General features: G+C 34.4%; 1 protein-coding gene across 11 annotated transcripts in view; it reads left to right on the forward strand.

Moving 5' to 3' along the window:
- TMTC3 (transmembrane and tetratricopeptide repeat containing 3) overlaps positions 1–18,020 on the forward strand; it is a 58,895-nt gene that overhangs the window by 10,937 nt on the left and 29,938 nt on the right. For all 11 annotated transcript variants that reach the window (XM_040671299.2, XM_040671290.2, XM_046943940.1 and 8 more), the window contains 8 exons: positions 295–511; positions 897–1,115; positions 5,108–5,207; positions 5,905–6,020; positions 7,644–7,816; positions 9,124–9,376; positions 14,296–14,444; positions 17,457–17,577. In XM_040671299.2, the coding sequence (XP_040527233.1) occupies positions 323–511; positions 897–1,115; positions 5,108–5,207; positions 5,905–6,020; positions 7,644–7,816; positions 9,124–9,376; positions 14,296–14,444; positions 17,457–17,577 (1,320 nt within the window). In that variant the 5' untranslated portion in view covers positions 295–322. The remainder of the gene's footprint in view (positions 1–294; positions 512–896; positions 1,116–5,107; positions 5,208–5,904; positions 6,021–7,643; positions 7,817–9,123; positions 9,377–14,295; positions 14,445–17,456; positions 17,578–18,020) is intronic.

Raw genomic sequence — 18,020 nt, forward strand, 5'->3', positions numbered from 1 at the left:
TCTGCAGTTTTAGGTCTTATTAGTACAACGTGAAATGCAGTAGTATCAATGTGAAATACAAATATCCAGTTTGTGTGAGAGCTTTTTAGGTGGTAAGACTCTTTCATGAAAATATTTATTTTAAACACTGAGTTATGTAAAATGAATAAAACTTGAGAAAAAAAGATCTGTCAGTGATTTTTAGGTATATAACTTCATTAACTTAAAAATATTGAAAGTATTAATTTGATTTTTATTTATCAAGTATAGTATTTATTCAGTGAAATTACCCATTTATCTGTCTATATATTGCAGCTTTTGTCTATGAAAGCTCTTAGAGAAGATGGCTGAAATAAGCCTGAAGGAAGTGGCTCTAATAGTTGGTGTGGTGGCAGCCTGCTACTGGAACAGTCTCTTTTGTGGCTTTGTTTTTGATGATGTTTCAGCAATCTTGGACAACAAAGATTTGCACCCTTCTACTCCATTAAAAAATCTGTTTCAGAATGACTTCTGGGGGACTCCAATGTCTGAGGTAAACTGTCTATGGAACTCTTTGAGGAAATGGGGGGAAAAAAAATACAGACAATTTTTCCCTAATGTGGTTTTAATAAAACAGTTAGATGGAATTTGATGATGTTTATATTTTACACTGTCAGATTAGAAGTAGATGTTGCTTGTATTTTTTCCTTTTGTTCAGTAAAAGAGAGAATTTACTTGTCATTTCATTCACTACATATTGTTAGTATTACTAATTTTCATGTCTTTATTTTTAAGGTAGATGTCTGAATAGTGGGGGGAAATCTTGAAGGCACAGATTTTTAAAAAGATATTTTGGAATAAATGTACTGTTATACATTTATATATACATATACATCGTTATAAAATGGTGGTGACTGATTTTTTTTGTTTCATTTCAGGAGCGGAGTCATAAATCTTACCGACCCCTCACAGTTCTCACATTTCGTTTGAACTACTTGTTCAGCGAGTTAAATGCAGTTTCTTACCACTTCCTAAATCTCATCTTTCACGGGGTGGTTTGTGTAGTCTTCCTCAAGGTCTGTAAGCTTTTCTTGGACAACCAGAGCAGCATAGTTGCATCCCTGCTCTTTGCAGTGCACCCAATACATACTGAAGCGGTAGGTAAACCTGTTATGTGCTTGATTTGTTCAAACTGCATTTTTTAAGCTTAGATGTCATGTTTTGTGTAAATGGTTATATGTGGTAAATCCAAAAGGTGTGTGATTTTTTTTTTTCTTTGTATGTACTGTTTACTCAGCTATTTATGAATTGTGATGGAGGGTGACCAACTTTAATGCTCTGAGTTGCTTGACATTCCATGCAGCTACTGAGAAATAAGTAAAGAAACATATAGCCATTAAATAACCTGAGTCTATTCTGTGAGCATTTCACTTTTATGATGATGACTGCTTTAGCTCGCATATTTGTGTTTTGTGATGTTTCATCTAGAGTTTTACAAGTACTATCAGTACCTCTCAATTAATTTTCATGAATTCAATTCATTTGCTGAGCCGTTACTTATAGCTAATCACAGAACCTGTTCTATTTTTTTTTTTATGCTGGTATATCCTGCTAGTAAGACTCTTGCTAGTGTTGTTACTGCTATACTACATTTAACTTAGTATCTTCGTTTGAACCAACATCAGAATGAAGAAATACATACGCCTCTCTTACTTACCTTTGCATTGATTCTATAGGAGTGGAAAGCAGTATTTATACAAACTGCCTGATTATGTGCTATTCGATGTTTAACCAGTCTTCTAGCAGTATTTTGAAGTAAATTATCATGTGATTCATTGAGTTTCCAGGAAAAACTGTGATAAAGCAGATATGTAGAATTTTCTGCTGTTCCTTCCATATCATGTAGGTTGATTTACCTAGATTTCACTTCACTTTCGTTGCAAAGCCTATTCAAAAACTACTTTTTCTCTTATACTGTTACATAATTTTCAGAAAATGGAAAATATTAGAAGCATAGAATCATTAAGGTCGGAAAAGACCTCCAAGATCATCAAGTCCAACTGTTCACCCATCACCACCGTGCCCATCAGCATTCAATGGTGCAAATACCATTTTGGGTTCCAGGTTGGACAGCCCATGCTTCTTGAATGAATTTCTCTAGAGCACAGGGAAGAAAACTTGTCCTTTGTGGCTTTCCTTCTTGGTGAGGAGTGAATATCTCATAAAGATAATAATCCTGTAACTCTTACAGCATAGAAGTAACATGGAGATCTTGGCCCTGTTGGACACAGCTTGCCATTTTCGAACACAGGTTCCTATTATTGGATGTGTTCTCCCAGAATTCTAATCTTTGTTTCTTGTTAAGTCAGGAATCTCTCTGCGTAGAAATTCAGAAGACTATATCTATGTATTTTGAGCAAATCTTTACAGGAAATAAGTTCATCGTGTTTATAATTGGCTGCTATCCGAGCTACTGTTCTGTCCTTTCTGTAAGAAAATAGCGTCATGTTTAAAATTACGAAAGTTAGTTTCGAAAAAAAAAAAAAAAAATCTTGGGGAAAGCAAGGGTTAGATAATTAGTTCTGCTTGCTTTTCTGTTTCTTTGAAAAAGACATGCTTTAAGTTTCTAAGTTTGGCTCTGTTTATAGTAAATGTGATGGCATCTTTATAGGAGCATTAGCAAGTTGCTAGTGACTTAGATTACTGATTAGTGTTCAAGTAATAAATTTTAAACTTCTTTCATTTTATGATTCTATGAATCCATTACAGTCTATCTTGCTTGAACTGTCAGATTCTTTATGAGATAAGGGTAACACAGTTAACTGCTTTTAATACCTTGCAATAGAATTACCAAAGAGTTGCATAAAGCCTGTGAAACCACGAAAGCTTGTTCTGAAAGGCATTGTATTACAAAGCTATAAAGTGCAGTTGAAGCAAAATAATGTAGTAATGTGTGCAGTATTTGATATTAGCCACATGAGGGCACTTTAAGATCACACAATTACTAGAATTTCGTGCTATACTTAAAACCTTTATATATTCTTGAGATTCCACTGCTGTTGTATGTAGGTACTCAACAGAAAAATAATTTCTTCCTCCCCACATTTAAATTTAAGCCTTCTGATTTTGAGACATAGTATATTTTATTCTTTATAGTGTTTGCATGGAGAATGCCATGTAATGTGCAACTAAGAAAAGATTCTTGTATTTGAAAGTTGTAGTTTGTGCATGTGCGTAAAGAAATGAAGTAATAACTGACTGTATTTTAGAATCTTGGACTTGGATATCAAGTGACTTATTCAGACTTTAATAAGAACTCTAGAAGGCTTGCATTCGTAGTTTTCATATCATTTCACGGTACTTCCTGTTTCTTTTGATATTTGAAATGTATCTGAAATGAATTCCTTCAATTTAGTCTCGTTATTTTACAAAAGAGTTTGAAATAGGAGATATAATACATGCAAATATTAAACCTTTACCTGTCTGTTGACAAAGGGATTTGTCTTGGAAAGTCTAATAGAACAGCATAAATAGAGGGGAAAAAAATCTGCTTGACTTCTGAGAGAAAATGGGCTGTTGAGAAGGTAATATGTCATTTTCTGTGGAGAAATGGTTGAAAAATGTCATCCGTCTCACTTGTACTTGTCTCTGGAGTTCCAGTTAAGACATTCTACCTAGCTTGCTACCGTTCAGGCCAGAAGCATTCTGACTACCCATTGAGCTCAAGGGATGTCAAGTAACCTTGTAAATGCTGGAGTCTTCTCTTTATAAGTCACCTTTGTATCCAGAAATAGTCTCTCTTTTGTTGGCTCAGGATTGTGGAGGCACACCAGCACACTTGCTTTACCTATGATCTTCTTCAACAGATCTAAATTCTACTTAATTCTGGACAATTTTGTGGTGCAGACCAGGAGTCTTTGAAACATCTGAGACCAGACAGTTTTGAAACAATTACCTTTGTACTACCCTAAATGTTAACACAATTACTAATGCCGTATCAGTTTTGAAATATTCTTTGTGACTGAATGTTTCAGTGAGTTCTTTGTTAAATTTAAACTTGGTGAACCGTACTGCCAACAGAAGCAACAGAGAATGATTTCAAATTCAGTTTTGAATGTTTGGTTTTTTTTAACACCATGACCTTGGATATTGAATTACATTCTCTTTAATGCTGTGCTGGATCAATCATGCTTGACCAGGAATGTACCTAGCTATAAAAGTTTCTAGCACAATCTGGATGGCTGAGAGTCACGTTTGAGCATCATCATAATTACATGGTGAGCTATGAGGTTTTTGTAGCCGAATTTGACTGTCTACCTTGGTATAGTATGCTGCTTCCAACTGTTTTGCTCAAAAAGAACCCAAGTGTAATCAGACACATGACAGGCAGTCCTAGATGATACTGTAGTTAGAACAGTGGCTACTGCAGTAGATACCAGTATAGTGCTTCTCCACATTTTCATAGAATCCTTTTCTCTGTGTCCAACAACTGAGTGAGGGCAGTACCTGTAATGTTAATATTGCCAGCAAAATTATCATTCAGAAAATTGTCAAACCTGTAGTAAAGCCTGAGCCATTCTTTAACTTCGCTGCTCAGTTTGCCCTCAGTGTATAGATAACTTTTGACTGCTCAGGTTAGAGCTGCCATAGCACCAGTTAGGCAAGTGCTTGTTTCACATTCAGCTCCATTCACTCAGTTTAAAAAGGTATGGATAAAAATAGCAATAGTAGATTCTATATGCCTCTGCAGGGTGTCTGTGTAAGTGAACATGACAAGGTCTTTCTTGACATTTTTATTGATGAAAGCCAGTTTATTTGAAGTATTACTACAAATAAAGTCATTGTTCTACTCAAATTCTGCCTCAAATGCTGTTTGTGGCTGGTATTAATGAACATAAGACAATATAGTATTTCTCAGTTATCTCATTTATGGTGGTACTTACAAGCACATTGGGTGTCTGACGGACACCTTTATTATAGTGTGTTTGTTTTCAGCAGTGATTGAACTGAAAGGAGTCTTGCTCTTATTAGACTTTTTTGCTAGTTTACAGATTGTGTTTATTCATATCCCAACAACATATTGGCATGCACTAGTCTAATGCTAGAAGCCAACGAGAACTTCTTTGTTTTTTTTTTCTTTCTCTTTTAGGTAACTGGAGTTGTGGGCAGAGCAGAGCTTTTATCATCTATCTTTTTTCTAGCTGCATTTTTATCATACACTAAATCTAAAGGACCAGATAATACCATAGGTAAATGACTTTCAAATATGTGTAACTTTGTGTTTCTGTATTAGTGATAAAGAGCTCTTAAAATGGCAATGTAGATATGCGGGTTATTCAGCAAATATCAAAGAATGTCCCAAAAATCATCAGGCCCATAATGTCCCTGTAGCAGTACTTTCAGTCACAAATTGCTTTTTATTTTCTTCAAGACTAAAGCGGTTTTTAAAATGTTTTGTTAAACCTTGAATTCTCTAATGGTGGAGAGATTCTTGTACAAACTCCACTGAATGCAGGTGGAAGTATTCTGAGATGCCTCAGTTGGTCACAAGTAAGCTGCAGAGTTTCAGTAGAGATGTAGGAGGCTTATCTCTTTTCCAAAGTCAGTTTGACCCTGTGAAAATTTATGACTGCCTTTAAAACAAGCATTTGAAAAGTTATCCTGGTGAATTAGGAAAGATCGTTTTTTTCTTTCTTATCAAAAGATCCAATGTTTGCCTTTTAATTAGTTCTTTCGGTTTAAGGGAGACAGTTTTAAAACCGGTAACTTGTAAATAATTTTCTGTAGAGTAAGACTGGGAATGTTGCCTTTAATAACAGTGACGCGTTGAGTAAATTTATAGAGCATGTTCAAACATAAAGAATTGGTCTTCATCTTTCAGGTTGACTTACTAAGTTTTTGTGTTGGAATGTGAAACATTTTCAGAAGTGTCTTCTTGATTTGCAGTGTGGACTCCCATTGCATTGACTGTGTTTCTGGTAGCTGTTGCAACACTGTGTAAAGAACAAGGAATTACAGTGGTGGGGATATGCTGTGTCTATGAAGTATTTATTGCTCAAGGGGTAAGATGCAGTTGAAATTCAAATTGTTCTCAAAAATTCTGTAAAAAGATATTAAACACTTAGAAGTATAATATTTCATTACTGATTTTGTCAGCTCAAGCTAATTCTATACTTCCATTAAAATTTTCAGATGTTCTTTTTGACTTAATTGATGTTTAAAGTACATTCCTCAAGGAGAGGGATTCATATGCCTTCTAAGTTGTCTTTTACATGGCAAATATATATATTACCAAATTACTTAAGGAAGGAATCACGTCTTTATGAAAACTTCATGTTTTAGTTGATTAAGGTTTGCAAAGACTAGTATGTAACAGTCTTGATTAACGTATTGAGGTGCATAAAGATGGAGATTTGTTTTTTTAAATTCTTTAACTAAGGGATTTAAAGTAGAGCACATACATTCTAAAGATGCACTTCATGAATTTCTTATGAATAACCAGAAGTTCTGGAGTAGTCTTATTTGAGTCAGCATTACTTTAATGAAATTTGTTGCTTTAAGAATGACTTCAGTTTCTAATCTAAAAGGCTTCAATGCTGAGCATCGCTAAGTCCACACGTGAACTTTTCTTTAGAGAAACATGTTTTTCCTTTAGTGAAAGAATTACTGGCTTTTTAATACTCAAATCATAAGCAGTTAAATATATATATAAATGGTCTAAGAAAATATTTTAAATGTACTATTTCTTAATTATTTAAATTATGAATTGTTATTTTGTAAGAGTTGAAAGGTTGTCTACCTTGGCCTGCTGAAGGCTAAAATGACACGTTTGTGCTTAAAGAAATCTGTGTTTGCAACTGTTTGGCTTTATATGTCTAGTGAATAGGCATGTCATTTTCAAACTGGATTTCTAAAGGAATGAGTTGTATGTGTCCATACTTTTTAAGCCTCTACTTTTCACAGTAACTTTTTTATCTAAATCTAATTTAAAAAAAAAAATTAACAAGTTTGTGCAAGTCAGTTAGTAGAACAGATAAAATGTAAACAAGGACTTCTGCTGAGAGCATGAGGCTATCAATGTCTGTACTGCAGTTAGCCTGTATACGTGAAGCAGTAAATCGTCCCTAGCTCAAGACATGAAGGCACAGGCAAAGAAGTTGGTGCGCTGGGAAGAAATCAGGTTACATAATGTGCAAGATTGTAACACTCGAGTGTCAGGGTCAGGTAGGTTACTGCAGTAGAGGGGTAAAATTGAAAGCCATGGCTAATCAGAAATAAAGTATTTCTACTATACGTGGATATTTTGTTCATGGGACAAATGTTCAAAGGGGCTAATAATTAAAAAAAAAATTGCAAAATTTATTTCATGGTCATACTTTGTTAAAGGAATTCTCTACTTGAAGATGGTATGCATTTTTTCATCTGTCAGTACAGAATACGGTACTAAGGGAGTGTGAGTTCTGCTATGATAGTGTTTGCAATAATATCTTATTTTTTTATTATTTTTCTTTTTATTGTTTTTATTAGAATGGTGGACTTAGGGAGGGGGGCATGTGAAACATGTACAAACATGAATTAAGTATTTGGAGCATGCTTTTACAGAAGAACAAGTCAAAAAAGATGAAGTACTTTATATTTAGCTAAGTTAAAGAATACACTGATTAAAAACACCTTTTTCTTTGCAGTATACCTTGCCAGTTCTGTGGGATACAGCTGTTCAGATTCTTCGAGGGAAGGGCAGTGTTCCTTTCTCCATGCTCCAAACACTGTTAAAGCTCATAGTCCTAATGTTTAGTACACTGCTTCTTGTTGTCGTCAGGGTCCAGGTTATCCAGTCTCAACTTCCAGTGTTTACAAGGTAATGGAAAGTGTCTTGTTTACAGGTACTGATGCATAAGATGTAACTTAATGATATCTGAATAAAAATTGTCTAAAAAAATGTTATTTTCAAAAAATCTTTTGGTTGCCAGTTAGCTCCAATGGTATAGAAATTAAGTTTCATTATGGATTTTTTTTCTTTTTTGACTTTGTATCTGAACCTTGGCTGAGTACTTCAGAACTTTTAACAAGTATTTTCTTGTCTGCGTATGAATAATTGTTTTGTTTTAGATGTGAACTATGGAGAAAACCTGTGTAACTTCAGTTATAGAATCTAGGATAAATGTATATGAACACTGGTAGAATGGAAAAACTGTACTGTGAAAATGTGAAATAATATAGAAGTGTAATGTTTTTCCTTGAGAGAACTTTCAAAAACTTTTAAAATGATTAATGGAACAACTCTCAGGAAGAGGGCTGTAAATGACTGTTGAAACAATCAATCAACAAACAATTGTTTTGTTTCCTTAAGCAATCGTTCAGTTTGTTGAAACAGGATGGTTGTATCCTAAACATTCCCAATTCTTAAAGTGTTTAAGAGGAGGCTCTGTCCTGCAGCACTAAGATGCAACTTCATGCATGAGTTCCCAGGGAACACACCTTACAAATGCAGGAAGATTAGGCTGTTGTACAAAGGCTGCTCTGAAACTAATACCTTCCGCTTTATTATGTTGGCTCACAGTATCAGAGGCAGATGTTGTTAGTATGGCAGTAGACATTGAACCTTCCTGCTAATATTTTGCTAAGTTTTGTTGCCATGTGACAGATGGCAGCAGGGGGGCAGCGTGACAGAATGGCATCTGACATTGAAGTGCATAGATGCAAAGGTGTCGTTGAATTCCTCCATGCAGAAAAAAATGGCACCAATTGGCACTTGCTGAATATTTATGGAGATCAGACAGTGGATGTGAGCACAGTGAGGCAGTGGTGACAACAGTGTGAAGGACAAGCCACTTCCAGATGGCCATGCACAACTGTCACACCACAAAATGAAGAATGTCTTGATCAGTTCATCCACGCAAATGGGCTGATGGTGGTGATGATTTTGAAAAAGAGTGTTTTGTGGCTGAGAATTGTCTCTGTCAAACAGTGTTATTGTGCTATTTGTATCTTTTGTAGTTTCCATGGAAATAAATAGGAGACATTACTTTCGGAGTGACCTAAGGACATAGCTGTAATTGGCAGTTCTAGCTGTGATCTAGAGTTGCTTCCTTCTGGTCTTAAAATCAATGAAGATCATTATTTGCTTTCATTAAAAGCTTATTTTTCTCCTTTATTTTTCTTCAGGTTTGATAACCCAGCTGCTGTAAGTCCATCTCCAGCAAGGCAGCTGACTTTCAACTACCTCCTCCCTGTAAATGCTTGGCTTCTTCTCAACCCCTCAGAATTATGCTGTGACTGGACAATGGGAACTATCCCACTTGTGGAGTCTTTGTTAGATGTCAGAAATATTGCCACCCTTACATTCTTTTGCTTTCTGGGATCTTTGATTGTCTTCAGTCTCCGATATCCTGGGGATTCCTCCAAGACTGTACTGATGGTATGAATGATGCATTCATATTTTTTTTTATCCCTCTTCTCCCTGAAAGTAACTGGCTTAGGATGTTTGATCACCTACCTAATCTTTGGTGACAGCGTTATGTATCTTCTCTTGGACTAGTATGAACATGTAAGAAAAGAGAAAAACTGTTGTAGCAGTAAACTCTTTGAATTGCAATTAAGTATGTTTACTGTGTCAGGGATGAGATGTGGGAAAATAAACAAGAATAAATGTGGCTGTTATTTATATGCCAACTGTATTATGGCTGTTTTGAAATATTCAGAATTCGGCTAGAAAACTAGAGTTTTCAGCATTAATAAAAGCACTCCTCTTTAGTCATTTCTGTTTTCTAAAGGAAAACTAGTTTTCTCAACCTATAAAATCACTTCCATTTTTTTTTTTATTTTTTTATTTTTTGCTAAATATGACCTTGGAATTGAAATAGGTTCTCAGGAAAATGTATTTTGGAGGAAATGGAGCAAATGAAAAAAAAAAATTTCATCTAAGAAGTAAAGGTTTTGGTTGCTGCTACTGCAAAACCTCATAAGATGAATGAATAGCTGATAGCATGTTCCTTATTAAGTCAGTGATGCAATTATGCTTGCAACAGATCTGCACACATAATCTAAGCTTGCCTTAGTAGTAATGTGCTTTTTTTTTTTAATATGTAACTAACCAACAGAAGTTTCAAATGGGTGGGAATATTTATGCACAATTTAACACTAAGAATTTCTCTGCTAATCAGCAGAAAAACTTCAATGCATGTTATGACCAGCACAATTCTAATATAATTTTTTTGTTTGTTTCATCACTGGAGTGAGTCAAATTGTTTCACTAGAAAAATTGGTAAAAATGATCTGTAGCTGATGATGCTTGTAGTTCTGACTTTGGAAACAGCTTGTGAAGTAAAAAACATAGCTTATTTATGTAATAAATGTGCAAGATGGCATGCCCAGATAATTGCAGTTTAATGCTATTGGACAATTTATATTTAAATAACTAAATTTTGTTTTCAAAATGTTATAGTTTTACAGCACTTAAATATAAGTAAGTAGTTTAACTTTCCTATTTACATAAACTGAAAAAAAAATTAGCCAGTGCACTGACAGCAGTATGGGAAGACCACTCTTGAACTTAGACTCTTTATTTCACTACATTTTCCTTCCTGTTTTTTTAAAGTTCAGATGAGGAAAGGGTAAGGGTTAATGGAGTTTTCAGCATAAATTGTTGTAAGTTAGTTTGTTTTTGTTCAAGGAATGTTATCATTCCAAGTGTTTTTTACAGGAAAGGTCTTCTGATATCTTTCAGTAAAGCCTGTGAACTACAGTGAGGTTTAAAATACTATAGTCACCGTTTGACAAAAGTTCTTTTCCTTTCATATATATGTGTGTGTTGTGTATTTAATCTTCTGTGTGATGTTGATTTTTCCCTAGAATATCTAAATGCCTTAAAGCTAATTTCTCAGGAATTGAGAATGTAACATGAAATATTAAAAATTAGTTTTTATAACTTTGAACAACACTGTAAGCCAAAAGTCATACTGTCTTATAGTTAACCATTAATATCCTGATGTAGACAGGATATTCTGTCATGGAGTTTCTTCGCTGTGGTTTGTCTGTTTTACATATTTGAGAGTTTGTAATACCATCTTTACAATGAAGAAATTGAATCCTTTTTTAGTGAAATCAACTTACACAGTTTATAGCAGTTATCCAGATAACTATGTTGGAATACTGGTTGGTGTTTTTTGGGTTGTTTTAGTTTGGTTTGTTTTTGGTTTGGTTTTTTTAAGGAAGCGTTTTTCCACATTCAGTTCTCAGTTCTTCCAATACAAGCTTGACTTTCTGCTAGCCAAAATAAATTACTGCCCTGACAGGTGTAAGTTCTGTGTGTTGTCTGTATGGATGCCTCCTAACATAAAGGTGCTTTCAACACATCACAATTGAAAGTGTGACTGTTCACACTGTTTATTTTGAACTCTTAATGAGTCTTACTCTGATGGAGTTATAAAGGGCTTTGTAAAGAATTTCTTTGCAGTCTCTAGCATGTTTTGGCTCTTCCACTAGCCCCACGAGACCCGATGCTTTTCCGAGGTCTGATGCTGAAGCCTAAGGTGGATTTTCAAGTGACCTTCGTGTGTGAGACTGAAAACAGTACAACTTCAAGCCTCCTGGAAAAATAGAGGTGTTTATTTTGACTTTGCAAATAAAATACAAGGGAGATAGATCCAAAATGCAAGGCAGGAGGGAGACTTCAAGCATGTCTTAGTATGTATTTCTGTATCTGCTGGATATGGATGTGGGTGTTGTACTTCTTGCGAGACAAGACAGGAGAATGGATTCCTCCTCCTACTTCCCCAAGTGACAGTGGACATCCCACAGTTCACAGGATGAAGTAACAAGAGATGTGAAAGTTGGAGGCCCCATTTTCAGCCATAATCTGTTTAAAACTAGTCATCTCCATGAAGAATAACTCTGGTAAGTGGGTGCATTCTATTTTACTTTGTCATGTTTTTATTTTTGCAGTAAGTCCTAAAATTGCCTTTCAAAATAACAGAACTGTGAGAGATCTAAACAGATAAATTGATTCTTTGCAGTAGCTAATTTATCTTTTCAGCTGATAATATTAAACTAACAAAGGATGGAATTGTGTATAACAAATCAGAACTCATGCTTTGGCATGTTAATGTCATTATGCAGCTTGAAATAATCAATTATTTTGACATTAATGAAGGACGTGCATTAGAAACAAAATTCTCTTAAGCAACTAAAGTATCTTATACTTGCTGTGTGCTCAGTCCCTGTGAACAGTCAGATAACTTACTGTCAGAGTAAGTGACCTTTTAAAATAAGTTGCAGTATAAGTATTGAAAATGTTTAGTGTTACAAATAGCACAGATCTAGAATTACTACGGTGTCTTTTCACTAGGTTGCAGAATCAAACTGTGATCATGGCTTTTATTTTTGATGTGAAATATTTTGGGTATACACATGCCTTTGTTAGCTACCAATTTTAGTAAAAGCTTATCTCTTGATAAATGCTAAGTGTTCCAAATAAAGATGCTTTATTATTCTTCCTCATACCTCTCTTACATTTAGAATGTACTCAACCAAAAAACTTGCTGGCTTTCTACTGTTCATATGTCAGAAGCAGAAAGAGTATCCTTAGGCTTCTCAGAGAAAGTCTTTAGAATTTCTAAGTGATGTATCAGCCAAGACATCAGTACTTCTAAATTCACTGATACTTAATTCTGCGCTTACATCTAAGTCTTTGAAATATTTCCTTGTGAACAATAATCTGGCAGTTCTGGCAGTTCACTTATTCATCATAGTTTATGGTCATATTTCAGAGTTTTGTCATGTGCTTTGTGCTTTCCACATACTCTAAATGTTTCTTTCTCTTCTAGGTTTTTCAGCTGCCTTTATTGGGACTTCTTTTTTTTTTCTTTTTCCTTTTTTTCAACTGAACCTCTGCACCTGCTGAAAGACTGATAAAGAGAGTAAATGAAGACATTTTTATCTACTGGAGTTTTGAGCCTGTCACTTACAAAATTGTATTTGAAGGACAGTATACTAAGGAGAGACAAAAGGACTGAAAGAGTATTTCAGCAAAACGTGTAACATACTGCCATCAGAAAAATTAAAAAGAACAGACCATGCAAAAACCTTTCTTACTGAGGGACAATTCTTTTTATTAGGTGTCTAGATTGTAAGCACTAAATGTGACAGGTGCTTTCTGTATGAGCTGCGGAATCCTTCCCACTGGAAAACAGTAGATTTCACTGTTTGGCTGCACATGTGTTAACCTTGGGGCTTAGAGACCAATGTCCTTACGGTATTAAAAAAAAAAAGAAAAAGATAGCAATAATGGAAAAACTAACTTCTTAAAATCTTAAGAGATGACTTCTTCAAATCAGTGTTTTAAAATGAGTTAATTCATTTAAACAATTGTGCAAGTCTTATACATTGTAAAGTGTACAGCATTGTGAATGATTTGTATTTTAAAAATATGCAAAACTGCAGTTGTTTGTTTGTTTGTTTCTGAAGTATGCTTGGAAGGTGCTTTTTGTTGATTTTCTTTTGTATGAGTTTGCAAATTACAAATTTCTAGAAAATTCTTCTCATTTTATTCAAAGAAGTACTCAGTTTCTGTATGGATTTCGATTTTTTGTTTTTGTTATTTGTAACTTGGATGCCCTGTGTTTAGAAATAACTACTTAAACCTTTTGATGATATCAGGGATTGTAAAGTTCTTAGTCACTCCAAACTAAAAGGAAAGGTTGTATCCACATACTTTGAAGCAGATGGTTTTCTATCTGTACACAACCTGAGAGCTACAACTAAGGAAGTTCACGAGTTCATTGTCATTTTAGATATTTCAGGGTGCCTGTAGTGCAGTATTTTAACATGGATGTTAAGTCAGTGATTGATTCTGGTTTTTGTTATTCATATTTTTAAGAGAAAGTGAAAGTTGAATTCATTGTAAAAATAAGTGTTTTTTTACATTTTGTAAGTTGGTATAAAATTTTTATAGTTATGGAAAATAACGTTCAAAATTGTAGGACTGCCATGTTTTTGTATGTGTAACATTCTAAAACCCTGTTTTGTGCTTGGTCATTTCATCCTAGTATTTTGTCATACAGCTGCTCTTTTCTGTAGTATAGAAAACCAAATGCATTTGTAGATTGTTAAATAAGGAGGAGTGTCATTTGCAAGTTTTAAGTTTCCATTTTCAGAACGGTCTCAATGTGAAGCAGATCTAGTACACCTAATCTACTAGATTTAAAAGAACAAAACAGATCTGCCATGTATGTCTGATTTTCTGGATTTTTTTTTTTGTAATTGCTTCCTAATTTGTCTATGAGTAGAGTCTGTCACTACCTAATCTTGCTTAGTAATTCATTTGCATTTCTTTTCTAGGCACTCTGCTTAATAGTGCTGCCATTCATTCCTGCATCAAACCTCTTTTTTCCCGTTGGATTTGTGGTAGCAGAACGAGTGTTATATGTTCCTAGCATGGGATTCTGCATTTTAGTAGCACATGGATGGAAGAAATTATCAAATAAAAGGTATGTTAGGTTTATCCAAAACTGGTTTAATTCAACTCTCTTTGTTTAATAAAGGATAAGCATATTTATGACTGCTAGCTCTCCCAGTAGATCTTTTAGTGGTGTTCTTATGTTACAGCTCTTGTACTGTGTCAAGTTTTTATTATTGAATGTGGAGTAGTGACAGCTTGGCAGTCGTGTGAACAGATGACAACAAGGAACTTAGGAGACCAGAGGATATTTTCATTTATAAGCACACATGCATCATCATCAACATTGCTTTCAGAACAGTAGATGAGCTGTTTTCCCTGTAGAAGAGTTTAGTGCTGCGTTAAGGGATAGACATTTGCTAGACAGATTATTAGGAAAAACACTTCCACATCAGCAGATACCTTTGATTAAATTTGTCCATGTGCATGTTGGATGTGCAGTCAGATGCTTGACATCTCAGGTTATTCATCCTCTTAAGTACTGTTACTTATTTAAAAATTATCTGTGGTTGAGCTTAGTGCTACAAAGAAGGTACACAGGAAGTTACTTTTTGCTATTCTGTATGTGAGTTCCATAGTATTCTAACAGGTAACTTCACGATCTTTTCAGTCTGGACTACATTCTTACTTGTGAAGTGAAAGTGATGTACAGCTTGTAGAATGAAAGGATAATGTATCTAATTCAGTTATTCAACCTAGTTCTTAGATTTAGATTTTAGGTCAAAATCTTAAAATCTTTGCTGAAGATCAGCACTTTTGATATGAAGTATATCGCTTTGTGTGAAATTCTTATGCATTAATTAATGCAGATAAAGCATGATAAAGCAGACTTTATCAAGAGTTCATGGCCTTTAATCTTTTTTTTTAGCATGCTTTTAGTTTTGTGGATAGCAACTCGCCATGCTTGATCAGACCATGTTGCCAAATAGAGATCTTTGTAATTATTTGGAAGTAGTCAGTTTAAAATTTGTTAAGGGTTAGATTTGGAGAGTGAGACAAATTTTAAGAAAAGTTTTCAGAAAACAGGATTTTTTTGTATTTTTACTTTTATTACATAAGCCAAATTAATAGAAATACAGGATAAGTTTAAGGATCATAGAAAGTGCACCTCAGTGTGCTGATCCTTTGCCTTTTAAGTAAAATAGTCTTGATACTAAATAATGAGATTCCTCCTCAGCGCAAGCCATTGTTACTTTTCCAAGGGTATTACAAGGTTAATTTAAAAGAAAATGTTTTAAATACATGTTTTAAATACTTCTGGCACCAAACATTTTAGAATGCAAGCTGCACATTGCTACAAAATGGACTGCCTAGTTATCTCATCTCTTTTATGTAAAGAAAAATGATATTCTTTTTGAAATTATTTTTAAGGATTAAGCAAAAAAATTCTTGACTAGATTTGATTTATACTTTAATAAAAGGTGGTTACTGACTAAAGTTTAGGTACTGCACTTATATCAGTCTGCAGCACGTGGAAATATCTTAGTTACTGATAAAATGTTCAGAATTTAAGTTCTAAGAATGAATATCAGAGCTGTTCAGTGTTTATTTAACTAACGAATGTTTTTAGATAAGAATTTTTTCTTTGGAAATTCTTCTCAAAAGCATATTTTGAGTGTATCTTGAGTTTTCTGCTGTCTTCTACATTGATCTGTGAATGTTTCTCCCTGACATGAATACTTTAACCTTGTTATCCCGGTACCATTCTACTGCTTGCTTGGACAACTGAAAGTTGGCAGTTCCCAGTCTATGTTGTCTGTTGTCATTAGATGTGAGACCTTGCAGGATAACTTGTGTTAATTGGCACTGCCAAAGCTGACAGCACTGGATAAGGAGAAATCCGTGATACCCTGTGGGAGTGAGGAGAAAGTATTATCACAATCCCACTATGATGCAGAAAAAATAGAAGTGATGTGACAAAAAACAAGGATCCAGGAGAGGACAGGCAGGGAGGAAAATTAGGCAGCAGTGTGGCTTACTACAAAAATACAGGCAGTCAGTGCTCTAAAAAGTCTTCCGATGTGGAAAAGGCTCCTTACTTCAGAAATATGATTAGGGAAAAAGGCTTTTTTCTGAGCCTGGTGGGGATATGGTTAATGCATGTGTCACTTCTCACTAATCGCTTTGCTTAAGGGTTGGAATACCTCTCATAAGTCTGCTGTTGTACGTATTAATTTATTTAAAAAAAAAAATAACAACAGTACAACCAAGCATAATCCTGCATATATGTATGGCATTTGGTATGTGAGGGGAAGTCTTGTGTTTTTTATCAAGCCTCTGTGAAGTACACAGGATTATGAACAGCTTTTGCAAAGACTAAGAAATAATTGGAAAGGATGAATAACAGTATGTCTGCTTGAGAATGACATTTTTAATGCTTATTAATAAAGTGATGTTCTTAATTGGAGGAAGGCTGGGTAGGTAGTGTGTGTTTTCACAGTTAGATCCATCTTATCTGTCTGTTAAAGTTTACGTTATATCTGGTATGGTTAAACCAAATGATGTTTAAACTTCAGAAAATAAACAGCAAAAACAAACTAGATGATCATAGCGGACAGTCTGGTCAGAGTGGGATTTCTGTTCCTAGTAATTCAAGAAATGTTTAGATGTTGTATTAAGGGACATGATTTAGTAGGAAAATACTGGTGGTAGGGGGAAAGTTGGACTGGATGATCTTAGAGGTCTTTTCCAACATGGACTGTTCTATGATTCTCATTTGCAGTTTTCATAATAAAAAATAACTTGTTATAATACTAAATGTTCTCCTTTTTGTTAGAGTTTTATTTGCTTGTGGAATGTTGAGTGATCTCTACAGGACACCTCTCTAATAAGAAGTGTTTTATAGTGTGGAAAACATTGGTAATATGTTTAGTAAGAAACTTGTATGGAATATTAAATAAAAGAATGGGATAATATTTTAGATTTTCTTCGTTTCTCAGTTTATTTGACTTGTAGCATATTAGATACTTCATTTAGTATAAATTAGAATTGTTTGTGTGCTTTTAACAATTCTTCGTTTTGTTGCTTTTTTTCTATTTAATAGCATGCTAAGAAAAATTTCTTGGGTTTGTTTGGCTGTGGTACTGTTCACACACGCCTTGAAAACACTGCACAGAAACTGGGATTGGGAATCAGAGTACACATTGTTTATGTCAGCTTTAAAGGTATTGTGTCTTAATTGAGAAGGATAAAGGAAAATTTATGTTGATGTTCACAAAAACTGTTAGTGCATGATAAGAATTAAGAGAAATTATGCTTGTTCTGCCACTTTGATTTCTGTGTTAACAGTATCTAAATCAATTAGTTGCCTTTTGGAATGCTTTAAAAGCAGCGTGATTCATATGCAAGAAACAGAAGATATTTTTTTCTTAATGTGTTAAAATGGTTGAATGTATTCTCTTTATCTGGATGCTAGCACAATATGCTTGAAGACAAAATCTACAAAAATTTTCCATAAAATAGTTATTTTTTCCTAACGTACATATGGCACGATAGGATAATTTGAACCACCATCTATTCATTTTTCCATAACAACGATAATGAATTTTAAAATTCTGCACATTTTTAGGCACTAATAACTAAGGTAAATGTATGTTGAGCAACAAGT

Source organism: Gallus gallus, chromosome 1 (assembly GCF_016699485.2).
Source record: "Gallus gallus isolate bGalGal1 chromosome 1, bGalGal1.mat.broiler.GRCg7b, whole genome shotgun sequence".
Taxonomy (NCBI): Eukaryota; Metazoa; Chordata; class Aves; order Galliformes; family Phasianidae; genus Gallus; species Gallus gallus.